The sequence below is a fragment of the Macrotis lagotis genome, chromosome 3 (assembly GCF_037893015.1).
Source record: "Macrotis lagotis isolate mMagLag1 chromosome 3, bilby.v1.9.chrom.fasta, whole genome shotgun sequence".
Classification (NCBI taxonomy): domain Eukaryota; kingdom Metazoa; phylum Chordata; class Mammalia; order Peramelemorphia; family Peramelidae; genus Macrotis; species Macrotis lagotis.
The window spans coordinates 146,259,357-146,284,641 of NC_133660.1; the positions used below are offsets into that span (position 1 = coordinate 146,259,357).

The 25,285-nt window shown below is 33.7% G+C and overlaps 1 protein-coding gene across 1 annotated transcript in view; it reads left to right on the top strand.

Annotated features, from left to right (window-relative positions):
* TMPRSS11F (transmembrane serine protease 11F) overlaps window positions 1–25,285 on the top strand; it is a 95,599-nt gene that overhangs the window by 38,874 nt on the left and 31,440 nt on the right. Inside the window, exons 2-3 of the mRNA XM_074229324.1 lie at window positions 8,809–8,963; window positions 17,969–18,087. Coding sequence (XP_074085425.1) covers window positions 8,809–8,963; window positions 17,969–18,087 — 274 coding nt within the window. The remainder of the gene's footprint in view (window positions 1–8,808; window positions 8,964–17,968; window positions 18,088–25,285) is intronic.

The window sequence follows — 25,285 nt, forward strand, 5'->3', positions numbered from 1 at the left end:
TCAAGAAAAGAATGATTGAAAAAGGCATTTATAAGCACTCTGTATCAAGCACTGAAGTAAGCAATGGAGATACAATTTAAAAAAATGACAGACTTACCTCCAGGGAGCTTACATTCTAATCAGGGAGTTGTGACCTGGGGAAAAAAAGAGTACTGTAACTGGAATGTTACAGGAATGGTCAGAAGAAAGACTCATGTTTGAAATACATTCGCTGTCCATATCCACATGTTGAAAATCTCTTCTTTCAAGTGTCAAGTCAGTATTAACTTCTCCATGAAGTCATTCTTTGCTAGAAGTGATCCCTTCTTCCTATTACCTGACATACAAGAGTGACCTCACCTATGTATTTATCATACTCTAACTTACACTAGATATTACATGCACGACTTTACCATTTCCCTCTACTTGTCCTCCTCCCTACCCTCACTATATTGTAACCTTGAGAGTAAGATTTATGGCATTTTTTCATCTTTGAATTCCTAGAATCTAGACTAACACTAGGACATATAGTAAGTACTTAATAAATGTTTGCACTGATATGAAGACTAATAAGCCCAAATACGAGTAAGGCTATTGCTGCCTCGACCAAAAGGTATAGACATATTCTCAATGATATTATTTTGCAACAATATCATTATATTACCACCAAATGTTCTGAAATGCTTTAACATTTTTTGACTGATCATTCATTTACACTATTGTTCTTATGCAACTGACTGCTTCTAATAGCATCATCTCACCTAACATTCCATTTTCAGATAACTAATTAACATTGTTAAGCAAGAATGTCTGCTGTAAATTTGCAAAATCAGGTCATTTTTCCTTAAAATGTTCATTCCAATAAGAAACAACTCTTCTATGGGTTTTATATAAAATATATTTGATTCTGACTTAGCAGAGGTTTGTTCCTAACCCAGTCCTGTCTTTTACCCCAATGTTCCCAGGTTTCAGACTTTGAGTTTGAGATCCTCTGGGCTGGTTTGCTATCTAGCTACTGGGACCTTTGCTGTTGTCAAGCTGTCGGGACCCAGATTGTACTGTGGCTAAAAGTATCCCTCTGGCTTTCCCAGCTCTCTCACCTCCTGGACTTTACTTCCCCTTTTCTCCCAAGGGAAAGACCTTCAATGAAGGTCCTACATGAGGTCTACAGATGAAAACTTTTTCAAATCTTCTCTTTTTCTTCCAGATGCATGTCAGCTTCACACACCATCTTGGCTCTGCCCTGGAAATCTATTAAATATATTTAGAAAGTTTTTAGTAAAAGCTTTAGAACAAAAAGCTACACTGGAGCATAACCAGTAATAAACTTCCCAGAGAACCAAGAACAAAAGTGATTATATATGTGACATTTTGCAAAATGTTTTACACATATTATCTTATTTGAACTTCACAACAACTCTTTGAGATCAATGCTATTATTATACCCATTTTACAGATAAGAGAACTGAGACTGAGAGAAGTTTAGTGCATTGTGCAAGATCACACAGCTAGTGAATACCTGGATTAGGATTTGAAATCAGATCTTCATCCAAGTTGGATGGATATCTATCCAACACATAATCTATCTTTTTTAATATATGACTTTATTTTCTCCCCTGAATTAATTTACAAATGTAGATATTCCACTAGACAGTCAAATAGGTAAATAGTTATCTACTCTAGTCCAGGCATTGTGTGAGGCACTAGAGTTAGGGAGCTCACAGTCTCCATTTTCTCAAACATCTTTGAGAGCAGAGACACTGCCTTTGTATCTTCCACAGAATTAATAGAATCTGTCACAGAATTAATAGAATCTATGGCACATAGTAGGCATTTATGAATAACAAGGTGGCAATAGTCAATATGCTGCAATAGAAACAGCACAAGCCTGGAAATCAGAAGACACAGGTTATGTTGATGAACTTGCCACTAACAATATCCATATCCTTTACAAAAATCATTGCACATGTCCAGTTTTGCCTTCCTTAACTATGAAACAAAAGGACTAGAGTAGATGATTTCTAAATCCATAAATTCCATAATTTCTTGACTTCTAAAATAAATGTTCTTCTTTTATCATTTATAGTCTTCTATTTGGGAAAAAAATTGGTTAGAGACCCAAATACTCTGGTATTAATATATTTGTTTGAATCTACACAGTGATAAAGCAGTTAAAGCTCTGAACATGGAGTCGGGAAGATCAAGGTCCAAATCCTTTCCCCAGACACTAAACTGTAGACCCAGAACAAATCATTTAACCTTTATCTCAGTTTCTTCATTTATATAATGAAGGTTATAGAACATTTGTCTCACAAGGTTATGTGAAGATAAAAATGAGATAACATATCAAAAAAGTTACATAAAGACTAACATTAATTTCAGGACAGTTAAATAAAGAGACTAGGAAAAAAACTAGATCTAATTCCATCATTTAACAATTATTTCAATTTAGTGTCTTAAGAATTTTAAATAAGACAGCCCTAATCACTGAGCAGTAAGTGATAGTCCAGTGTCTGGGTGTCAGCCACCTTTGAAATCACAAACCATAGAGCTTATTAAAAATAATTAGTGGGAGGGGGTGGGCTTTCATACCTATTTATTTAAACATGATTGCAGGCCCTCTCATCAAAGGACCTGCCTCTTAAAGAAGACATCACTCACAGTCTTAATTGCTTATACACCCAGATAGGTTATTTGTGTAGGCTATTGTTGACATGGTTTGGTCTCTCTTTCAGATATAAGTAGGCTTAAAGATTTTAAAAGAATTTTAGTTCACACTGTTTTAGGACATAACTTCCTGTTATAACAATCAGTGACAATTATTGGATTCTTACTGGTGCTTGACTGGGTGGGGAAAGTAGCAGTTGTTTAGGTTCCTGGCAATTAGCAATAAACATATAAAAGGAATACAGCAGAAATGATATTTGCGAAAATTCAAAGACATTGAGATTCACTTCTCTTTGTCACTGATACTTAAAGTAGTAGATTCTTCAGTAGTAAAGATTTTAAAAACAACCAGAGTATTCCAGAGATCATATACCTTAAGTGGTCAAAAACTCAGTAAGGGCAACATCTAGGCACATTACAGACATAGTATGCTTTGCTATCATATTCTTTCAGTATTACTGAGCAAAGTGTACAGAATGTACATAGATATTGCCATTCTTATTCAGAAGCTGATACTGTATTTGTAGTAACTAGTTATACTGTTTGTAAGTAAGCAAAAGTGCACTTATCATCTTCTCCATGAAACCCACTCTTCTCTATAGCATCTCCTTTCATTTGTTGGTAGCACCATTTTCTCAGTCACTCAAGTTTATAATTTCAAAGTCAGTTTTAACTCCCTAATCTTGATTCTCTTCATTTAATCATTCAGTTCCTGTTTATTTTGCCTCCATAATATCTTTTGAATCTGACCTTATCCCTTCTATTCCCACTATCCCAGTTCAGACCCTCATCTTTTGGTAAGGAAATAGTCTTATAACTATTTTTGTCCTCTCTCTCTCTCTCTCTCTCTCTCTCTCTCTCTCTCTCTCTCTCTCTCTCTGTCTCTCTCTGTCTCTCCTTGCCTTCTCACTCTTTATTGCTCCTCTCTTTCCCCTTTCCATTGCTCATTCACATAACTTCTGAAATAGTCTTTCTAATGCACATCTCTGGTCATATCATTCATTTATTCAAAGTCTTCAGGGACATTTCATCAGCCTCTGAATAATGTATAGATTTTATATCTTGGCATTCAACTTCCAGAGTCTAATGCCAATTCAGCTTTCAAGACTCATCTCATATTATATCCATTCATGAACTATAGATTTCAAGAAACCTATTTTACTCTGTGTTTCCCATTCTGATCCAATATTATCCCATCTCCATGATTTGTTCATCAACTTGAATAGCTCTTTCCCAACTCAATTTGTTCCTTCCCTCAAGCCTAGTCTTCTATAGTGGTTCTTTCCTCCACTAATTATCATGACATCAATAGATTTTCAATTTTTAAATTAAAATTATTTTTATATCACATACATTTTCTAATATTACCCTACTGAATTCTGTATCTAGAAAGTCATTCTTATAACTAAAAAACAAAAACAAATAGATTTAACAAAACTATTCAACACATCAACAGTGTAACTATATAAAATATAGTTCATTTGTTCCCCTACCTTATATAGAATTAAGGTAGATACAATTTTATCTCTTTTGGGATAAAATTGGGTAATAGATATACAGAATTTGGTTTCTTTTGCTGTTTTTCTCTTCAGTCATATTGTTATGGTGATTCTGCATATTGATTTCTGGATTCTACTTAATTTATTGTAAATCAGTGGATTCATGCTTCTCTGAAACTTCACATTCATCATTTCTCATGGTATAGTAGTTTTCCACCTGTATTCATGTATTACAATTTGTGAGCATCTACACTGTTTCTAGTTCTTTGCTATCAGCAAAGAATGAATACTACAAAACAATGCTATAACCACCACAGAAGAACATATATTATTAAGATGTCTGGGTCAAAGAGGAGTATTTTTATTTTCTCAGCATTATTCAGAATTAATTTCTAGAATATATGAACAATTTATCTTTAAAACTTAAAAAATTAATTCCTCACAGAGGACAATGGAAAGGTATATGATTATGATTACATGATGACATATAACCAATGGTGCTCCAAAGAATAACAATAGTAAAAGATTTTACTAAGGAGCTGTATGATTAGAAGAAAGAATAGACTGATTATGTGACAAGGACAAGGTAATTAGAGGAAGACAGTCAGAATGATCCATTGCTACCATTCTGATATCAGAAGGATTCCTGCATATTGGAAAGATACAAACAAGAGACACATAGAGTAGATAGTTATTAATGGACTGTAATCTATATTTTTATGGAGAAGATCTGAATAGATGAGTTTTTTGAGTTTATGAGAGTAGGTCAAACAATTTTGCTTCACATATGATGTGTTCCATTTAGACTGGACTACAAATCATTTCCTGATATCCAGTATTCTCATTCTTCCATAGGAACATGGGACATAGCCCAGGAATGAAATAGATGCCTTCCATTATTTCATTTGTCAAAACTCTTCTTCAAGTTTCTTCATGTAGATTCTCCTATATGAAGCTTTCTGAGATAATCTCCACTGAAAGGAGAGGATCTTATCCTATTCATATTTCTAAAAGTATTTTGGTCATATCACTATTGTGTACTATTTCTACCTAGTAACATATTGTTTGTATATTCTTATTCCATCTATCTCCCTTTTCCTAATAAATATAAGTTCTTTGACAGAAGAAACTTTTGAAAAGACAGTGTTGTACATAATGATGCTGAATTGAAGTAATATGATACAAAATTAATTGAACTGACATTTAGATATAATGTGAAAAGAACACTGTATTCAAAGTCAAACAAATCATTGGGTCCAATTCCTGGATCTCATTATTAATACATTCCTTTTCATACCACTTAACATTTCTGGGCCCATTTTTTACCCCTAAAGTGAGGTTCAACAAAAAAAAAAAGAATTCTAAGGTCTATTTTAGATTTCAAAAAAGGAAAAACAGGCATTATCATTCTTTACTATTAGGACCATTGACTCTATTTTAGCTAAACAAGATTAATGTATTTGGGGCCACATGAGAATGATTCAGATCCTTTCCTGTCTACCTAATTCAGTCCAAGACAAAGCAAATTCTTTAATTTGTAGTGGTGCCTTATAAACTGGAGGACTGGATTCACATTTCCTTCTCAAATTTTTAAACTTCAATTTTCTCCCTCAAAAACTAGGCATTGTTAGCATTATTTGGAGATTAGTATTGTTTGGAGATGACTTTGTAGAACAGAAACTGATAGTTTTATTATTGCTATATTTAAGCAAATTTTTTATTATTAAATTTGTGTGCTCAATTATTCCAAGGCACAAATAACTGGCAGAATATTGATTCTAATGTAACAGCTACAATTCTGTAGAAGAGATAAAAAATTTGCATAATTTATAGGCCCTTATATGGTATGTACCTGCAAATGGACCAACTGATGTTGATCCATTTGGAAGAAACCTTCAAGGCCATTCAAATTCAATGGGATAATATATTCTGTCTTCAAATAGAGTACACTAATATTGGGTCAAGTGAGAACTGGTTTAGCTTCCTTTCTCTGCCTATCTAATTCAGTCAAGCCAAGTTCTCTAAACTGAATTTCTCAGAAGTCACTGGCTTGCTTTTCATTGTTTATGGTATTTAGCAGAAGTAATTTTGTATTTGCACCACTAATAGATTCAGATTTTATTGTTTTCCTCAAGTGGGGCAAACCCTACTTCTTGGGAAAAATCTCATTATGTTTCTACAGACTTCATAGTTATAGGCATGAATAACTCTGAAAACCAATACTCAGTGTATATCATTTGAAACATTTTAAAACAGTAAGAAAGCTAAATGGTTCAGTAGATAGAGTTCTGGGCCTGGAGTCAGAAAGACTAATTTCAAATTTGGCTTCAAATACTAGTTGTGTGACCCTGAGCAAATCATTTAATCTCTGTTAGCCTTAATACATCGGAGAAGAAAATGATAAACCATTACAATATCTTTTGCGCCATAGAGGTAGACACAACCAAATGGCTGAACAACAACAAAAAATAAACAGTTGTAAATGCTTCATGAGAAATGCAGCCATTAGGACAGACATAGAGACAGAAACAGTAAAATGAGCATGAGACAGTATAATTTTCTACATATCCATTCTCCCCCCAAGGGTCAATATTGAAAGGAGAAGGTAGAAAAGCAGAAGAAAAAAGAGAAGAAAAGCAGATAAGAACACAACCTGGGTAATTCTAGAGAATCGCTCCATTCCTCATGGTGATTATCCACAGATCCACTGAATTTGGAAAACGAAGTTCCCTTAATTTAGGTCAGGAACTAGTATATTCAAGGGCAGCTAGGTGACAAAGTATATAAAGTACTGGGTCTGAAGTCAGGAAGACATTTGAGTCCAAATCTGACCTCAATTACAGGCTATATGACCATGGACTTAATTTCCTCATCTGCAAAATGAGCTAGAGAGAGAAATGTCATGCCACTTCAATATCTCTGTCAAACAAGCAAACAAAATAAAAAAACCTCAAATGGGGTTATGAAGAGTTGGACAGGACTGAAAAAAGAAAGGAAAAACAAGAGTACATTCAACTTAAAATGTAGCATTTGATTTTTTTTTATTTGCTTTAGAGCTTCAACTCAAACTCACTCATTAAGATAATACAGAGACAGTGAGGAGGATGGTGCTCAAAGATGTTTTCCTTTTGATTCATACCTAAAGATAAATTCAAACAGCACATTACCAGTGGAGAAAAATGCCTAAGGGTTAATTTCTTCTGGCAGCACATCAAATCAATTTACTTTAACAAACATTTATTAGGTGATGTACTACAGTCTGGCACTGTGTAGACAAGGAAAAAAATGGTCCTCAGTCTTTAGGAGTTTACATTTTTCTGACAAAGACTGTAAATATAAAGAAACAAGTAAAATAAAATAATATAAAATGTTACATTGCTAATGGATCAATATATATTTTCAGTGAGCATTATCTCACAAAACTTTGGGGTAATATTGACTTTGAAATAAATTACAGCATAGAACTATGCATAATGAGAAAAAGAAGAATGGATCAACAAAGTGAGTTGAGAGACTTCAAATGGAGAAATGGAGAAAAATCTCATGGAAATTTGTATATATGTTTCTATATTGGTGATACCATATGCTCAGCTGAAAACTAGATGATCTCACTTTGATATGACCACCTGAATCTTCCTAAGTATAAATAAGTCCTAATTCGGAGCATCAAAAACAACAATTTTTTGAAAAACAAATAAAAAAATTTCAATTATGCTGAAAAAATAAGAACTGAAATAAAAATGATTGCTTCATTAACTTTATTGGTGAAATTTTTTTAATGTACTGGAAATATTTGTTCTAAAGTCATGTTTTAAGAGGTAGCATGTTAAGTAGATAGAAAAATGACTTTGGGGTCAGGAAAAAAACCTAGGTTCATATCCTGTCTCTGACACATACTACCTGTCTAATCATTGAAGTCATTTAACCTCCCAATTCTCTATGCAACCCTTTAAGATTGTAAGCTATAAATGAGGTACCAATTTGTATCAGTAGAGGGAGTTGCTACACTAATTCTCTTCTTAATAACAAAGAAACCATAAATCCAATTCCCTCTTCTTACATATAGTGTTAATATTTTAAAATTTCTTGTAATATTTTCCCTAATAATATTTGGGAGTTTGAATCTGTCAAAAATTTTAGTGACAAAACATTTTTACATTTGTTGAAAATTTAGCAATAAAAACGTGTTTTTCCTACCCTTCCCATCTCATGTCCACTATAAAGAAGAAAAGATTATAGTTCATGCCAATATAATCTTGCTAAGATAGAATGCTGCATAATTCAAAATACTTTTTTTTCTATAATGTGAAAGAAAAGAGGTTTGAAAATATGAATTGTATTTGTCAGGAGAACAAATATGATTTCCTTTTTAAATTAATCCTGTGAATGGAAAACAAGATTAAGTTACTTATCAATAGTTATTTTTTAGGTATTTATCATTTCAATAAATCTTAGACTGAAAGTAAGGCCACACACACACACACACACACACACACACAAACATATCTGGATGAAAGTTTTAGTGGCTTCTTTAAGGACTAGGAATTCAGTTGATATTGAATATTTATGAAATTTTCCCCAATAAAGCATGATTTAAAAAATGAAGATAGGATTACAATCCCTGCTCAATACTAAGTTTTATATAATATTTTTGTCCCCACAGACCAGTTTCATACCAGCAAGCCACATATCCACAAGTTAACTATCCTAGAAGACAAAACCAATTTTGGAACCCTCTCAAACTAGCTATTTTCACAGTGATAATTGTGATAATCATAGTGATCGCCATTGGTATTGTTGCTCGTGTTGTTATTGCAGGTAAGTATCAATCTATTCCCTATTTTGTCAGCAAAATTCATTATGAATTAATACTTTGACAATTTCTTATGTTTAAGAACAATATTTGAATGCTGTAAAAATCTTGTTGTCTAACTTTTGACAATAATCTGTGGTTCAGATTTAATAACAGAGTTAGCCATGATCCCAGACTGGTAGAGTATGATCTAAACTGGACAGATATATACCCCCCTTCAGTGGTATGCTTACTCACTCGTCATTGGATTAGAATCTCTATTAGTATACAAATACTATGTTAAAAATTATTAGTGCTATAAATATCTATGATTCTGCCACTTAATTCAAGCAGAATTGTGTCATACATGATGAAGTTCATTTTATATTTTTTCTTTATTTCATTTATTGCCTTGGCCAAATGCTTCATCATTATGTATTTTACCTATATTCTACTTAGCTAGGCTCAACCTGAGAAAGATAACTCATTTGTTGCCAAAACCATATTCAATGTCTTTGTTTGATGATGGAAACCTTCAAGAAACCAGAAAAGCATCCACAAAATGCTGAGATATTAAAGTAGGATTTTGGAGAGAAGATAAGCTGATTTATATGTAAAAGACCTACAAAAGAGGCAATGCTAATGAGATGACAATAATGGAATAAAGTCAGAAGTCTTGGTTTGAATTCTTGGCTATGCTACAAGCCAGTTGTAAGACCTTGGACAAGTCAGTTAATCTACTGAACACTTAACTTCCCCTGGTGGGTATTAATTTAGATAGGATCTGAGATTCTTTCCATAATTAATTTTTTGACTATGTCACAGTAAAGATGTCAGAACAGATTCAAAAGTTAATGGATTATCATAGGAACCAGTGGTATGAAGAGCTAACCTGATGTAAACTTAGGGTGGTATAGGAAAGACTTCATGGAAAATTTATGGAATTTTTAAAGCTGGAAGTGGAAATTATAGAGAAAACAATTTCCAGATGATTAAACAGAGGTCTAGAAAGGTGAGGAGACTTTACAAAAATCATAATGCAAGTTAGTTCACATTTCACAGACTTTTGATAGAGTTTAATTTCTTCTCAAACCAGAAGTATTTTGTTTTTGAAACTGGGTTTTACTATCTGGCTTCAGTTGGAAGCAAAGTCACTCATGGGCTCAATTCCACAACTGACTGACATAGAAACACCTGCTTTATTTCCAACCTGGACCATTTTGCCCCTTCTTAGGATCTATTGTGCCAGAAACTATGCTAGGTACTTTGTAAATATTTTCTCATTTGATCTCATAACAATTCTGGGAGGTAGATACTATTATCATCTCTACTTTATAATTGAGGAAACTGAGACAAATATAGGTTAAATAATTTTTCCAGTTAATCTACTGAATTAGTTTAATAGTTTATCTATTAAAACAGCTATAAAATATCCAAGATTAAATTTGAACTCACATTGACTTCAGGACCACTTCTCTATCTACTTTGCCACCTAACTGCCTCTAGGGGTCAACCCATTGATTCAGTGTGGATGCTTAATCAGCTTGAGCCCTATTGTGACTCAGAATAACTCAGGGATGGCAGAGATAAAGGAGAAGAGAAGAGCATTAATGAAACATTTTAAAATATATAAACAATAGTACAAGGAAATTGGAAAGTGGACACAGACAAGCAGGTCAGCATTATATCTAATATATACTTTTAAAAAAATTCCAAGGTTGGGATAACATCATATGTTGTTCAATGTTTTAGTTATGTCCAACTTTTTGTGATCCCATTTGGGGTTTTCTTGGCAAAGATACTGAAGTGGTTTGCCTTTTCTTTCTCCAGCTCATTTTACATATTAGAAAACTGAGGCAAACATGTTTGAGTGACCTCCTCAGAGTCATGCAACTGAGTGTCCAAGCCTGGATTAGAATTCAGATCTTCCAGACTTCAGATAACAGCACCTATTCCACTGTTCAGTCCTCTCATTTTGACCTTGACATGTGGAAATGTTTATATCTGCTGATTTCCTAATTCATAACAAAATGTATACATTAAGAATTAGGGAAATAGATGCTCTATGACTAAGGAATAAATGAATGGAGAATCAATTCTTAATTATATCTAGCAATATGAGGGAGAAACATTATCTAAAATGATAGATAACTTGAAGTTTATATTTTTGTCTTTGGAACATGTTTTTGCACTGACATATGAACATGGGTGTGTCTGTTGCTTGGGGAAATCATGTTGAACAAGATTAAAATGTTGTCTTTTGAAGACCGAACAGGGAGGAGCTGAAAATATATTCATTGTCTTCAGCTTACCTCACTGCTTGGCTCCCTCCTCCCTACTGCCCACTACATTCTGGACATAAAAAGAGTCAGTCAGCCCTGAGATACCACAAAGCACTCTTCTAAAACAAGTTGACACCTCCCTGGATTTTTTTTCTTTCTTGTTCCTACCTTTTTTTAGATTGCGGGGAGTAATTAGTATTTGATATTTGTCTTCTGCATTACAGGCTTCATGAAAGAATATAAGTAAGAGACAGTAAATAGTGGCACTAAACTTTTTAAGTTTTCAAAGTAAATGGCAACTTTAAGAATTAGAAAGATGTTATCCACAGATAATAGAAAATTAACATCACAAAGATTTAAATTTATTTTAAAATTTTGAGTCCATGAATTCTGAACTTCAATGGGCTAAACTAATCAGGTATCTGTACTAAGTACAGTGGGTGTCAGTGTAGGTGGAGGATTCCAAGCTGTTTAAGAAAGGGTGAACTGATTCAGGACAGAAAGTGGATGATGTGAAAGGTGCCAGACCTATAAGAGCAGGATGAATCAATGAGTAACCCTTGCACTTCCAGCCCAGGAGAGAGATTGAGATCTACCCTCAGAAAAAAAAAAAAGAAAAAAAAAAGAAAAGCAGACCAGAGAAAAGGAAGGGAAAGGAAAGGAAAGAATTAAAAATTGAATCACATAAGAGATTTTCAACAACTGTCATGTCAGTAGTACTATTCTGGACAGAGTTGAAAAGTAGGAAGGTAATAATAAATAAAACAACAAAAAAATTACTTGTGTTTTGACTTTAAAACAGACAACTTCTAAAGGCAAAAAGTTTGTTTAATTCAGTCATATCTGACTTTCTGTGATTCCATTTGGAGTTTTCTTGGCAAAGACATTAGAATGATTTGCCATTTCCTTCTCTAGCTCATTTTACAGAGAAAGAACTGAGATCAACAGTGTTAAGACTTGCCCAGGGGTCATAGATGTAGTAAATTTTTGAGATTGTATGTGAACTCAGAAAGATGAGTTTTCCAGATTTCAAGTCTAGCAGTCTATCCCTTGTGCTACCTGGAAGCCCCATGCCAAAAATTGATTTACACTATTTATGTATGTTGAGGTTGTGGGATAGGGAAGACAGGGAACTATTGTTTTTATACCAAGGATTAGTATGTATCACAAGGATTTACTGTCTCTTACTTTATTATTCTGATGTCACACAGGCACTAGTTTATTTAATGAAATACTTTATCTTGATTGATAACTAATACATCTAGGTAGCAGTGGCTAGAGTACTGTGCTTAGAGTGATGAAAACAATTTTAAATCCAGTCTCCAACACTTATTAGCTGTGTGATCCTGGAAAAATCACTTAACCCCTTTTGCCTCAGTTTTCTCATCTGTAAAATGAGCTAGAGAAACAAATGGCAAACAACTCTAGTATCTTTACCAAGAAAACTCCAAATGAAAAGAGTTGGGCATGACTGAAATGACTGAATGGCAACTAGTAACACCATTTACAGCAGATAGTCTCTAATGCATATGGTACAATCTAAGAAAGAGTCAACCCAAACCAGGAAGAGAAATGCTTTCTTTAAGGACTTTTTACCCCCTGCAAATTCAAACAAAATATGTTCATTAAGAGAATGAATCTTCCCAAGACTTGAAAGACTGCTTAGAACCTTTAAAACCTTTTTAATGAATCCATGTCCTCATCCCATCTTGGACTAAAGAGAGATCTTGAATAATTTATGGAAATTTATCAATCCAGTCTTATCAGGCTTGTTTGGAACCTCATAGTTTCCCACATAGAAATGAAGGAATTATCTATAAAGAGTAGGTGTTCCCTTTACCTAGTACATGAAAATATGATTATGAAAGTGTTATGGGGGTGGCTAGGTGGCACAGTGGATAGAGCACTGGCCCTGGAGTCAGGAGTACCTGACTCAAATCTGGCCTCAGACACTTAATAATTACCTAGCTGTGTGGCCTTGGGCAAGCCACTTTACCCCATTGCCTTGCAAAAAAAAAACAAAACCCTAAAAAATTTTAAAACAAGAAAGTGTTATGATAACAATTCAGCAAATATGCCATCTCTCTCAAACTTCTCACTCCTGTATCAGGAAGATATACTTTAATTTATTCAATTTGAATCAATTTAACAAATATTTATTTAATAGCCACTATAGGTTCAATGTTGAAATGTAGCTTCTGTTAGAGAACAGAAGACTGGCCATAGAGATAAGTAGATCTGGTCTGAAGCTCTGCCTCTGATACATACTATCTGTGCAATCTGGGGAAGTCACGCAACCTTGTAGTTCTGTAGGCAATACTATAAATTGCAGAGAAAGTGTTGGATGTGCCATGATAGAGGGATGTTCTTTACTTGGAGAAAGCCTATAAATAGGCAGCTAGGAGGCACAGTAGATATGTTGCTGGGCATGGAGTCAGAAAGACTGAAAATCCTGCTTCAGCCACTACTTTGTGACTCTGGACAAATCACTTGACCTCTGTTTGCCTCAGTTTTCTTATATATAAAATAGGAGTTTTAATATCACTTCTCTGACAGGGTTGCTGTGAGGATAAATGAGGCATTTGTAAAATGCTAACATAGCAGTGCTATGCAAATGTTAGTTACTGTTCTTACTATTCTTATTATTAGGTAGCTCTCTAAGACAGTAAGCAAAGAGCCTATTGGATATGTAATGGTGGAGGGTGATTCTTCACCTGGGGGAGGGCAGTAAGGCAACCAGGAAGTTTAGTGTGGATAGGGCGCTAAACTCAGAAAGACCTGACTTCATATCCTGTCTCAGACGCAAATTGATGATCTTAGACAAGTCATTTAATGTCTCATCAATTATAAAATGTAGATAATAATAATATCTACTTTACTAGATTGTTGTGAAGATCAAATAAAATGATATTTGTATAGTGTCTAGTATCAGGTCTGATCGAAGTAGATCCTTAAAAATGTTTATTCTTGCAACAATCAGGGACAATTTTGGGCTATCTGTAATGGAGAATACCATCTGTATCCAGAGGAAAAAATTATGGAATTTGAACAAAGACCAAAGACTATTACCTTTAATTTAGAAAAAATAACCCTTTTATTTTATTATATAATTTTGCTATCTCTTATACTTTTACTTTCTTCCTTAAGGATATAATTTCTCTCTCATCACATTCAACTTAGATCAATGTATACCATGGAAACAATGTAAAGACTAGCAGACTGCCTTCTGTGGGGAGTGGGGGGAGGGAAGCAAGATTAAGGGAAAAATTGTAAAACTCAAAAAAATAAAATCTTTCTTAAAAAAGTTTATTCTTTTCTCCTTCCTAATGCCAATTAAATCACAGGGCCAGTCCCTGTGTATGACATAGATGTTCTAAAGGAGTTTATAATCCAGTAGTGGTAGGAAGGAATAGAGACTATACCATCTTCTTCCTGATTGTTAATATGGATGGTCCCTAAATTTCTATTCTTGTGTTGTTCCTCTTCAACCCTCTTGGCAATTTCATTTATCCACATGGCTTTAGCTCTTCTGTTTAGGTGATTTTAATCATCTATTCACTCTTATCTTTGCCTCTCTCTTCCTCCTCTTCTCTCTAGCTAGGTGACTCACTGATATCACAAACATAACCTATATCTGATTCTGACTATTATTTCTGCCTTTGACATCATCATTCACCCATTGTTGAGTTATCTGATTTTCTTTAACCTTGTTCTTCTTGTTATTAGGTCTTATATATTCTATCTTCACACTATCTCCTTCTGCTTCTCATTTCTTTTCCCTTCACTATAACTGCCACCATCCCATAATCTCTTAAGAAGTCTTTTCATCTCCATTTATTCCATCTCAAATCTACCTGTTATATTGCTGTAAATCTGAAGAAGTAATGTCTATAAAGAGTGTCATCATGCATATTTTCCTTTTAAAGACTAGTAGTTGAAGATTTTATTGGTCTTAGATTAATATAAGTGTATTATATTGTGCTATTAATAATGTGCCATGAATCTGTAGATTGTGTTAAAGCACAAATTATCTTTCATATGCTATTTTATTTTCACCTCTACATGACTCCAGGAAATACATTGTTTCTCCATGGAAAATTAGAATGAGGAATTGGAATGCCTACTTATTACATCATGAGTAGAAGTGGTTCTTTTACATTTAGGAAATGTTAATTTTAATTTATGCAAAATTATTTATATTATGAAATCTCATTACTACAATGCCATGATCAAAGTTTATCTGTGCTATTGGAAAAACACACTTTAAAATAGATGGGACAAAGTAAAGAGGTGATTTGGAAAATCCAAATAATTATTTTTTAATCCTTAAATATAGTTGCTGAAAATAAAACCTTTTTTTTTTCAGAGACCTGGATTTTGCTCAGGCAATTTGTCCAACCAGCAATATTCTTCCCACGCTTCTCAAAAAGGACTTTTTCTATCATCACTTTTTCTCTGTTCTCTCTAGTATAGCTCTTTTAATAAATTCTATATAATTTAATGCTTAACAATATATTGTCTTGGGGTCGGCTAGGTGGCACAGTGGATAAAGCCCCAGCCCTGGAGTCAGGAGTACCTGGGTTCAAATCCGGTCTCAGACACTTAATAATTACTTAGCTGTGTGGCCTTGGGCAAGCCACTTAACCCCATTTGCCTTGCAAAAAACTAAAAAAAAAATAATATATTGTCTTGAATTGTGATTTAGTTGTTTCATATATATTAGCTTTGTCTCATCAATCGGAATATAAGCTCTTTGAGAGCAGGAATCGGATCTTATCTTTATCCCCATAACTCCAAGCACTATTATAGATATAATAATCAATACCTACTTGCTGACTTATGACTGACACTTCCAATTGTCAATTAAATTGCAATAGTAACGAAATTTTAATTAATATTAAATTAAAAATTCAGTTCTATTTTTTCTGTTTGTTAATAATAATATCACTTATTGAGTTATAAAAAAACAGCTGCTTCATTCTCTTGGTCAAAAGTCTGTGGCACATTAGCCAAAAATAATAGCAGAAAAGTAACATCCTCATTAATGTTTCTATCAGGATCACATAAAAAAAAGAGAAAAATGAGAAAATAAATAATGATGATGAAAACATATCTATATAGTCCCCACTATATTGAGGTAGAGAATAGAAGGAAATATTATTAAATATGAATATTTTTTTCAGGGAAATGGAAACATCCAGGGAGTGACATCCATATCAAATAACTATTAAATTTACACCAAGCTCTTATGTATACAAACCGAATACTTTTCATCTACTGATGCTCTAGACTCTAGATATGTTTGCATATTCCCTATCCCTGACCTTCAAAGTACTGCCTTTTTCCCATGTGGAAACTACATATACCTCATATGATAGGGATATTATTTCATTCTTGTTGCCCAGAATATTGGAATAACTCCATGAAAAGAACATGAATGTGCACACACCCTTTCCAGTAAACTCACAGGTTGCTTAACTTTGTTATTTCACCCCAATCCTTGCCTCTCCTTAATACCTAAAGCAAGGTCCGATTTAGGGCAGACTCAATTCTTCAAGAATCAGTATTCATATTAATATGTAAATTCTTTGGAATCTATACCCAAATACACCCTCATTTATATTAACTAACAATTCATTTAATCCTTTCAATATAATAGAATATTCTCTCAACATAACATCTCCCTCTCTCATAGAATTATTTTGATTTCATGCTTTATATACAATTAATAACCATCACTACCCAGATTCTTAGCTAGCTTTAATTTATTGATTAACAGCTTCAGGAAAGGGAAAACTGAATGGTGCAGTGAATAGAATAATGGGCTAAGAACCAAGAAGTTGTTGATCAGTCATGTTTGATTCTTCTTGAGGCCATTTGAACTTTTCTTGAACTGAATTCAAATCCAGCCTCAGAAACTACCAGCTGTAGGATCCTGCACAAGTCACTTAACAGTTTATCTCAGTTTCTTCATTTATAAAATGAATTGGAGAAGGAAATGCCAAACCACTTCAGTATCTTTGTCAAAACCACAAATAGAGTCAAAAAGAGTTAGACATAACTAAAACAACTGAGCAAAGCATCAGTAGAATATACTGAGTGATTCTATGGGACCATAATTAATAATTATGGGAAGCTCTGAACCATTTTTTACTGAGGTACAAAGCCATTTGTTCCTATTCTCTATCACTTTTCACTATACCCTGCTGTTTCAAAATACTTGACAACAAATCAGATTTTGGGAAATAAAAAAATTACTCCATCAATGTAAAAGCAACTAAACTTAAATTCGTTCTCAGAAATCTGTCTTAGCAATGATGAGGCAGAGCTAGCATTTCAATAAGGGTGGTAACTATTTCACAATATATCTTTTAATGTTTACGTAAGTCATAATTTTCACACTCAATTGTATATATACCTATACAAAGTGCCTTTGACTACAACTATACTAAATGAGATGTCAAATCTTCAGCTGTTTGATTAATTTGATTAATAGATACAGTCAGAATATGTGAAATCTGCAAAGTGGATTTTTTTGTAGCAGTAGCTTTCTATAATGAACAAATTAAGGAATAATTTTCAAATATGCCTCTCTCTCTCTCTGTTGTATCATACATACACTTCATACATGTGAATATATTTATATGTCTAAGCATTCATATGCATCACACATGTGCATATGTATATATAGATATAAATATAGATATAGATACATATATATATATGTTTCATTTATTTTACCCTTACAGATGAAAGAACTTTCTATTACCTTGTCACCTTCAAGATCACCAACATCAAATATAAAGACACATATGGAAGAAAAACTTCCAGAGAATTTGTAGAACGGAGTCGTCAGATTGAAAGAATGGTAAAGTTTATTACCTTCATAAAATGTTTATATTAGCCCTAGGACAGTTTCTTCTGTTTGTCACACTTACAATGTGATTTAGCATCACACTTTATATAACACATGATTTATAAATGCTATAATAACTCTGCTTGTTGATTTCTACATCCTTATTCTTCTCATGTTAAATAAGGAAATAAATGATTCATTTGGATAAATTTTACTAGGCTCTTATACATAAGGTACCATGCTAGGTGCTAGGATTATGAAGACAAATGCAAAATAGTCCCTGTCCTCAAGTGGCTTATTTTCTTAAGGAATTTTCAGGATTAGATCTGTATATAAGCAAGTTCATTTTTTAGCTGTATGAAGGATATATTGGAGAAGGAAACAGGAATTGCCACATGGTTTTATGTGCATTTCTTTGCTGGATCCATTCATTTCACAGATACTTATTTATGAAGAACTTAATGTATACACCACCCTGCCACATCTACACTAAAGGAGACACAGAGAAATACAAGATACATTCCTTTACCATTAAGAAGCTCATAGGCCTAGAGATGCAGTGGTGAGCAAAAATTAAGTAAAAAATCCTGTAGAGTACATTAATTTGTTTCAAAAGATTCAACTGGATAAGCAGAGCTCTAGAGAAAGATCAGTGCTTGTAGACTAGGGAATGGTCAGAGGTGGCTTCCTGAAGGAAGACAGGGCTTGAGCAGAGCAGAATAGCCAAGCTCAATACCGACTAATTAGCTGTGTGATCCCTTCTTCAATCCATCCTCCACACAGATGAAAATTAACTTGCTTATCTCAACAGACCCCAGGAAAATTATAAATTCCTGGAGGACAATGACTATTTTGTTTTTGTCTTTGTAACCCTAGGATCTACCTTGACACATAAAAGACATTTAGTGAAATTTGCCAGTGTTTGGGGAGATTTGATGAGGGTTTGATTAAGGGAGGTAGCTCTGTATCCCATATAGAGGAGTACAGATTGGAGAGACATGGTAAAGTAAAATTTATTCTTCCAAACATAAGTCTGAGGGTGCATAATTAGGAAAATGGTAGTGTCTTTAACAGAAATACAGAAGTTTAGAAAAGGAGAGCATTTAAATTTGTACTTTTATACTATTTATTATTTTAATTACTCTTACTATTATTACTATTGTTACTATTGTTATTATTATTATTATTATTATTACTTTTTCATCATTCCTTTGGAAACTTAATATCCTCTCTTCTGGACTAATTACTTTTACTATACTTTCTGGAGGTTTTATGACTAGAATTGGATCTGATATCCCAGGTGCTAAAGAATGTTATTAGATTGAGTACATTAGGCAATCTGTATTGTCATTTTTAATTGGAGAAGGGAATGACAAATCACTTCAGTTTCTTTGTCCAGAAAACATTATGGGCAGTATTAAAATGCTAAAAAGGATATAAACCTTCAACTCAGAAGGGCCTGGTGTACTCTGCTCCACAGAGTCACAAAGAGTTGGACACAATTGAATGGTTGAGCAACAAAATATTGCTATTTGGTGGCAACTGAGGTAGTTGTTATGAAAGCTAAACAGCTCTTTCTAATTATATTTTCTTTCTCTTTATTGTTCTTTACTTTACCTTTTGAAAATAAGGTCTCCTTGTGATGCTCCTAGATTCATGTCGTATTCAATCCAGTATTGTAATACATTCATTGAAACTTAAGCAATGTCCAGCTTGAAGGAGTATATAAAACCATCTTGTCTTTCCAATCCCTATCCTCAAAATACATATGTATAACCTGCTCCCCTTCCATTAACACAATACAGATAGTGGAAGAGGAAAGTAAAATTGATTAAGGTTCTAATGAGTATTATTGACAGAGTCAGGTCTTTTATTTATCACTTCAATACTTGTCCATATGCTGTGCTGCTTCTCTCTGATGTCCCTACCAAATGTCATTATTATTCTCCTCCTTGACATTAATCTTAGAGGTTAGTTTATTCCCCAAACATCCTCATTCCTATTATCATATCATTAGGGAATCTGTTATCCATGAATGTCTTGTTCTGATTCTTTATAATTTTAGCTTTTATATATTTGGGTAAGACCATTGTAGGAAAAATATATTCTTTACAATAAAGTTTTTTTTTCCTAAAGCTTCATTTTGGAGTGAAAGTAATCAAGATGCTCAAAGTCCATATGTTTTTGCAGTTTAAGGCCTTGCAAATTTTATCAAATTGAATAAGTTTTACAAACAAGTTTTGTTATCCGAGAAACAAGATCCCAAAATTTGAAGTTTTTTTCCTGTAAAATTCTTGAAGATAATTTAGTAAGTAAAAGAGGAATTGAAATCTATATCTGTGGATAGATCATTTATCATTTATACCTACAAAAATCACAGATTTTTGAAATATTAAAAAATATTTGCCCCCAAATGACTTCTTTTAAACTTTAGAGAGATATCAAAAATCTTTGATGATTATAACTTAAAATATCATTTAAGGTCTGTTCTCCCTTCATTGCAACTTTTTTTTCATTAGTTCTCTCTTTTCTTCAGATGAATTTTATTTCTTTGTCTAGCTCTTAAGAACTGCTTTGGCACTTTTACTGGTGTCACACTTTGGTTTGGGGCCACTCTTGTGATATCATCAGTATAAGAAACTGCTCTAAAGGAAACTCCCTATGCCAATGCAGATCTACCAATATTCAGTAACTTCAGGTCTTAGAGAATTGCCCAGGCACTGAGTTAAGTGTTTTGCCCTGGGTCACTCCACTAGTTTGTTTGAGAGGTGGAACCTTACCCCAAAGCTAGTTCTGTGCCTAATATGTCACCCTGGAAGAGAACAGAACTATAATTTAAATGTATCATTCCTTTTGTATTATATTAGTATGACCCAACTGTGATCAATATATTTTCTTTTTTTTTTTAGTTTTTTTTTTTTTTTTATTTGTAAGGCAAATTGGGTTAGGTGAGTTGCCCCCAGGCCACACAGCTGGGTAATTATTAAGAGTCTGAGGCCGGATTTGAACTCAGGTACTCCTGACTCCAGGGCTGGTGTTCTATCCACTGCGCCACCTAGCCACCCCTTGATGGATATATTTTCAGTTCTCTACATCATTAAGGATTTTAAAGTGTGGTTGGCTATATCTTGTTTCTTTCTTATATTCCCACTCATTAAAATATAAATTCAGAGTACTCCATGGGCTGCTTAATTTGAGATGGCTCAGTCTAGAAATTAGTAGCTGTCCTGATCCATTTTGGATTTTTTATGCCTTTAAAAGATAAGTGATTAAATCAAGTAATGCTTCATCTCTTAATTCAAGTAAGATTGAAACCAAAGGTTCTTAAATTACATGATACTAATGCCTGGAATTCCACCCTGACAAATCAATTTATTTAGATCATTGAGGAATTCTCCCATTGTGAAATGCAAATGTCCTTGGAAAGACACATTAAAAGCTTTCTTTTATTAATACTTTAACATGAATAAGTTTACCAGAATCTTCTCCAACCAGTCATTCAGCTGCTAATGCATACATGTAGAATGAAACATAACAGATATATTTTTATTTGAGAGAGGTAGGTGGAGAGTTCTAAGGTCTGGGCCTTAACATAAAAAGCACCATAATGAAGGCATCTGGGAAAAGGGTAAGTGGATTATCATGTTTTTAAAAATGACATAAAGAATAAAAAGAATAAAGCAAAGAAATGATAAGGACCAAAGACAAATTTTACCTATTTCATAAAGTTATCTAAGGCTACCTGATCTTACTAATTGTAACCTTTTACTGAAGAATGTCATTTGATATAAAGGAATTTAGAGTACTCTGGAAAATTTCCCCCAGTTAACCCATTTTCCTGACCCAGAAAATCTGGCATCTTTGCTGTATAACATTTAGTGTGTTATCATTAATTGCCCTTGAAAGCATATAATTCACAAGATTTAATAGAGAAAACAGCTTATGTTAAGTTAAAAAATACTACTAGAAGGGGCGGCTAGATGGCGCAGTGTATAGAGCACCAGCCCTGGTCAGGAGTACCTGGGTTCAAATCCGGCCTCAGACACTTAATAATTACCTAGCTGTGTGGCCTTGGGCAAGCCACTTAACCCCATTTGCCTTGCAAAACAAAACAAAAATACTACTAGAACATATAACCAGTCATTGAGTAGTCTTTCCCCCAAGACCAGTTTTGGTTCAAAGAAACAAACTTATAATAAGCCATTTAGTGTATAGTATACTGGATCTGGAATCAGGAAGACCTGACTTCAGTTCTTGTTTCCAATACTTAAGAGCTGTGTGACACTTAATACCTGCTTCAAACTTAAGGGACACTTTTCCCACCAGATTTCCTCGTGCTTATACAAGAATAAGTATCCACAACAAAGTCTAAGGATGAGTCTTCAGGAATAATGTGATTAAAAATGGATTATAGAAGCTCTTCTTCTGATGTTAGTCCTTTTATGGTACCTGGTTTTCAGGTGTTCTGGACAATTGTATATACTCATTGACCAGGTGGTCCTATTTGCCTTTGCTCTTGGACAGTTTTCTCTTAATTCATGAATTTTCTTTGAGAAAATCTGACTTTGGCATATATTGAAGAATGCCTGGGATTTTAGACTTCGGTGCTTTTCTTTGAGAAGAAACCTAGGATAAAAATATATTTATACACACACATACATTCATACATACATATGTACATGAATACATGCATATACAAAGGTATGTGTGTATGTTTTTAGTCTAAAGATGATATGTAAACAGTGGCATTGGAAGGTTCCAGTTTTCTCATGATGGGGAACCTGGTTTGTTTGGATACTAATAAATGTTCTGAGAAAACTTTCAACAGAAACTACCATTATCTCTGAATTAAAGTGGAGGGCAGGGAAAGGACTTTTGTAGAACTTAGGATAAAAGGGAAAAAACTTTTACACTTTTAGCAAGTTGATTTAAAGGGCTACAAGCAGTTTTCAAAGAAATTATTCTAAGTGTTTATTTATTTAGCTTTATAAAAGGTAAAGGGGTTAAATGACTTGCCCAAGTTCACACAACTAGATAATTATTAAGTGTCTGAGACTGGGTTTGAACTCAAGTCTTCCTGAATCCAGGACCAATGCTTTATTCACTGTGACACCTAGCTGCCCCCATTCTAAGTGTTTTCAAGAAAAACTAGTAACTCTTAAAAAAGCTAGAAAGAGATTAACCATTCTTAATAATAACAATGATAATAATAATTATTATTATTATATAACACAATAGTCTTGTGAAGTAGTTGCTATTGTTATCCTGCTTTTACAAATGAGAAAACTGAGGCAGAGAAAAATTAAGTGATTTGGCTCCCATTACACAGCTTATGTCTGAAGCAGAATTTGAATTCGGGTCTTCCCTACTCAAAATACAGCACATTATATACTATGATACCTAACTGCTTAATATGAACATTTATTTGGTATATTAAAGGTTTAGGGGAAGGACAAGGAGGAGGAGAAAGAATGAACTAACACTTGAAGTCTCAGTATAAAATCAGTAGTAAAAACAAGAGAAATAACAGAAGCTGAGCATATTATAACCTCATTTCAATAGATAGAAACACCAGTAGCAGCTCAAACCATAAGGCAGATCAAAATAATTCACTAAAATTTCAATACAATTCATCTCTGGCCGGGAGCATACCTTTCTTATATTTTAAGCTATTTTTCATATATCCAAATTCTATAACCTGTTGTATGAACTGTCATCAGCAGTAGAAATGAAAATTTTATCTGCCCTGTAAAATCTTTACCAAACACTTCACTATCTTCACCAATTTTTTTTTAATTTTAGCTTTTGCAAGGCAATGGGGTTAAGTGGCTTGCCCAAGGCCACACAACTAGGTAATTATTAAGTGTCTGAGGCCAGATTTGAACTCAGATACTCCTGACTCCAGGACCTGCGCTCTATCCACTGTGCCACCTAGCTACCCCTTCACCAATTCTTTATAGTTCCTTCAGGTTGTATCATTTGTCCTCTCTTAAATCATAAATGTGAATAGAAGTCATCTAGTTTCAGCTGCCTTGAAAGGTTCTCTTTCACATCAATTACACACACATGTATATATATATATATATATGTATATGTATATATGTATGTATGTATTCATACAGGCATACATACTTTCATACAAAGACATATATCAGCCCAGGACACTTAAAGAATTTGAAAACTTGATTGCTAAGCCTGCTGATTTTGGAGAAATTGTGGAGAATGTGTGAAAGGTGCCATAGGACTAAGATTAACAAACAAATCCTTATGAAATTCTAGCAAGATGTTTTACCAGCAGGATCTATGAGTTTGTCAACAATTAGGAAGGGCACATTGATATCTAGAAACCAATGTTGATTCATGAAGAATAATAAGTCCTACTATACCAAGGTCATCTTATTTTATTTTCTATCAAGACTAATAAACTAGTACAAGGAATTGCTTTATCTTGTGGAGAAGATATAAAGGTTTGAGACATATGGTAATACAAATAGTTTAAATCATTACTAATTGAATGAGTATAACCAAAGAATATCAAATAATTGAGCAATGACAAATAGGGAAGGAGATCCCTAATGGAATGCTGGAAGGCTGTAGTCTTACTCCATTGCCCTAAAAAAGGACTTTCTGAAGATTTTACTCTAAAATAGCACAATTCAATAATAACATGTGTAAAATTTCTCTCTTTGGTTTAAAAAATCATTTGTACAAATATAAGGTGGAAAAGGTAGAGCTAGAAAAAATTATTAGAAAAATAAGGATTTTAGTGCATTTTAAGCTGAATATGATTCAGTGGTGTGATGTCAACCAAGAAAGTAAATGTGATCCTAAATTTCATTTAAAGAAATACTCTAGGGGGGCAGCTAGGTGGCACAGTGGATAGAGCACCAGGCCTGGAGTCAGGAGTACTTGGGTTCAAATCCGGTCTCAGACACTTAATAATTAGCTATAATTACCTAGCTGTGTGGCCTTGGGCAAGCCACTTAACCCCATTGTCTTGCAAAAAAAACCTAAAGAAATATTCTGCCTAGGACAAGAGAGATGTTATTAGTCTTACTTCTATTCTATCATGAAGTAATATGTTCATGCTAGACTCTGCATTTTTGAAGAGACATTGTTATTTTTTTAACACATTCAAAACTGGACAGTCAAGGTGAAGAGTAGGCTTGACACTTGAAGCATCATTTGAGAATAAATTGAAGAAAAAAAG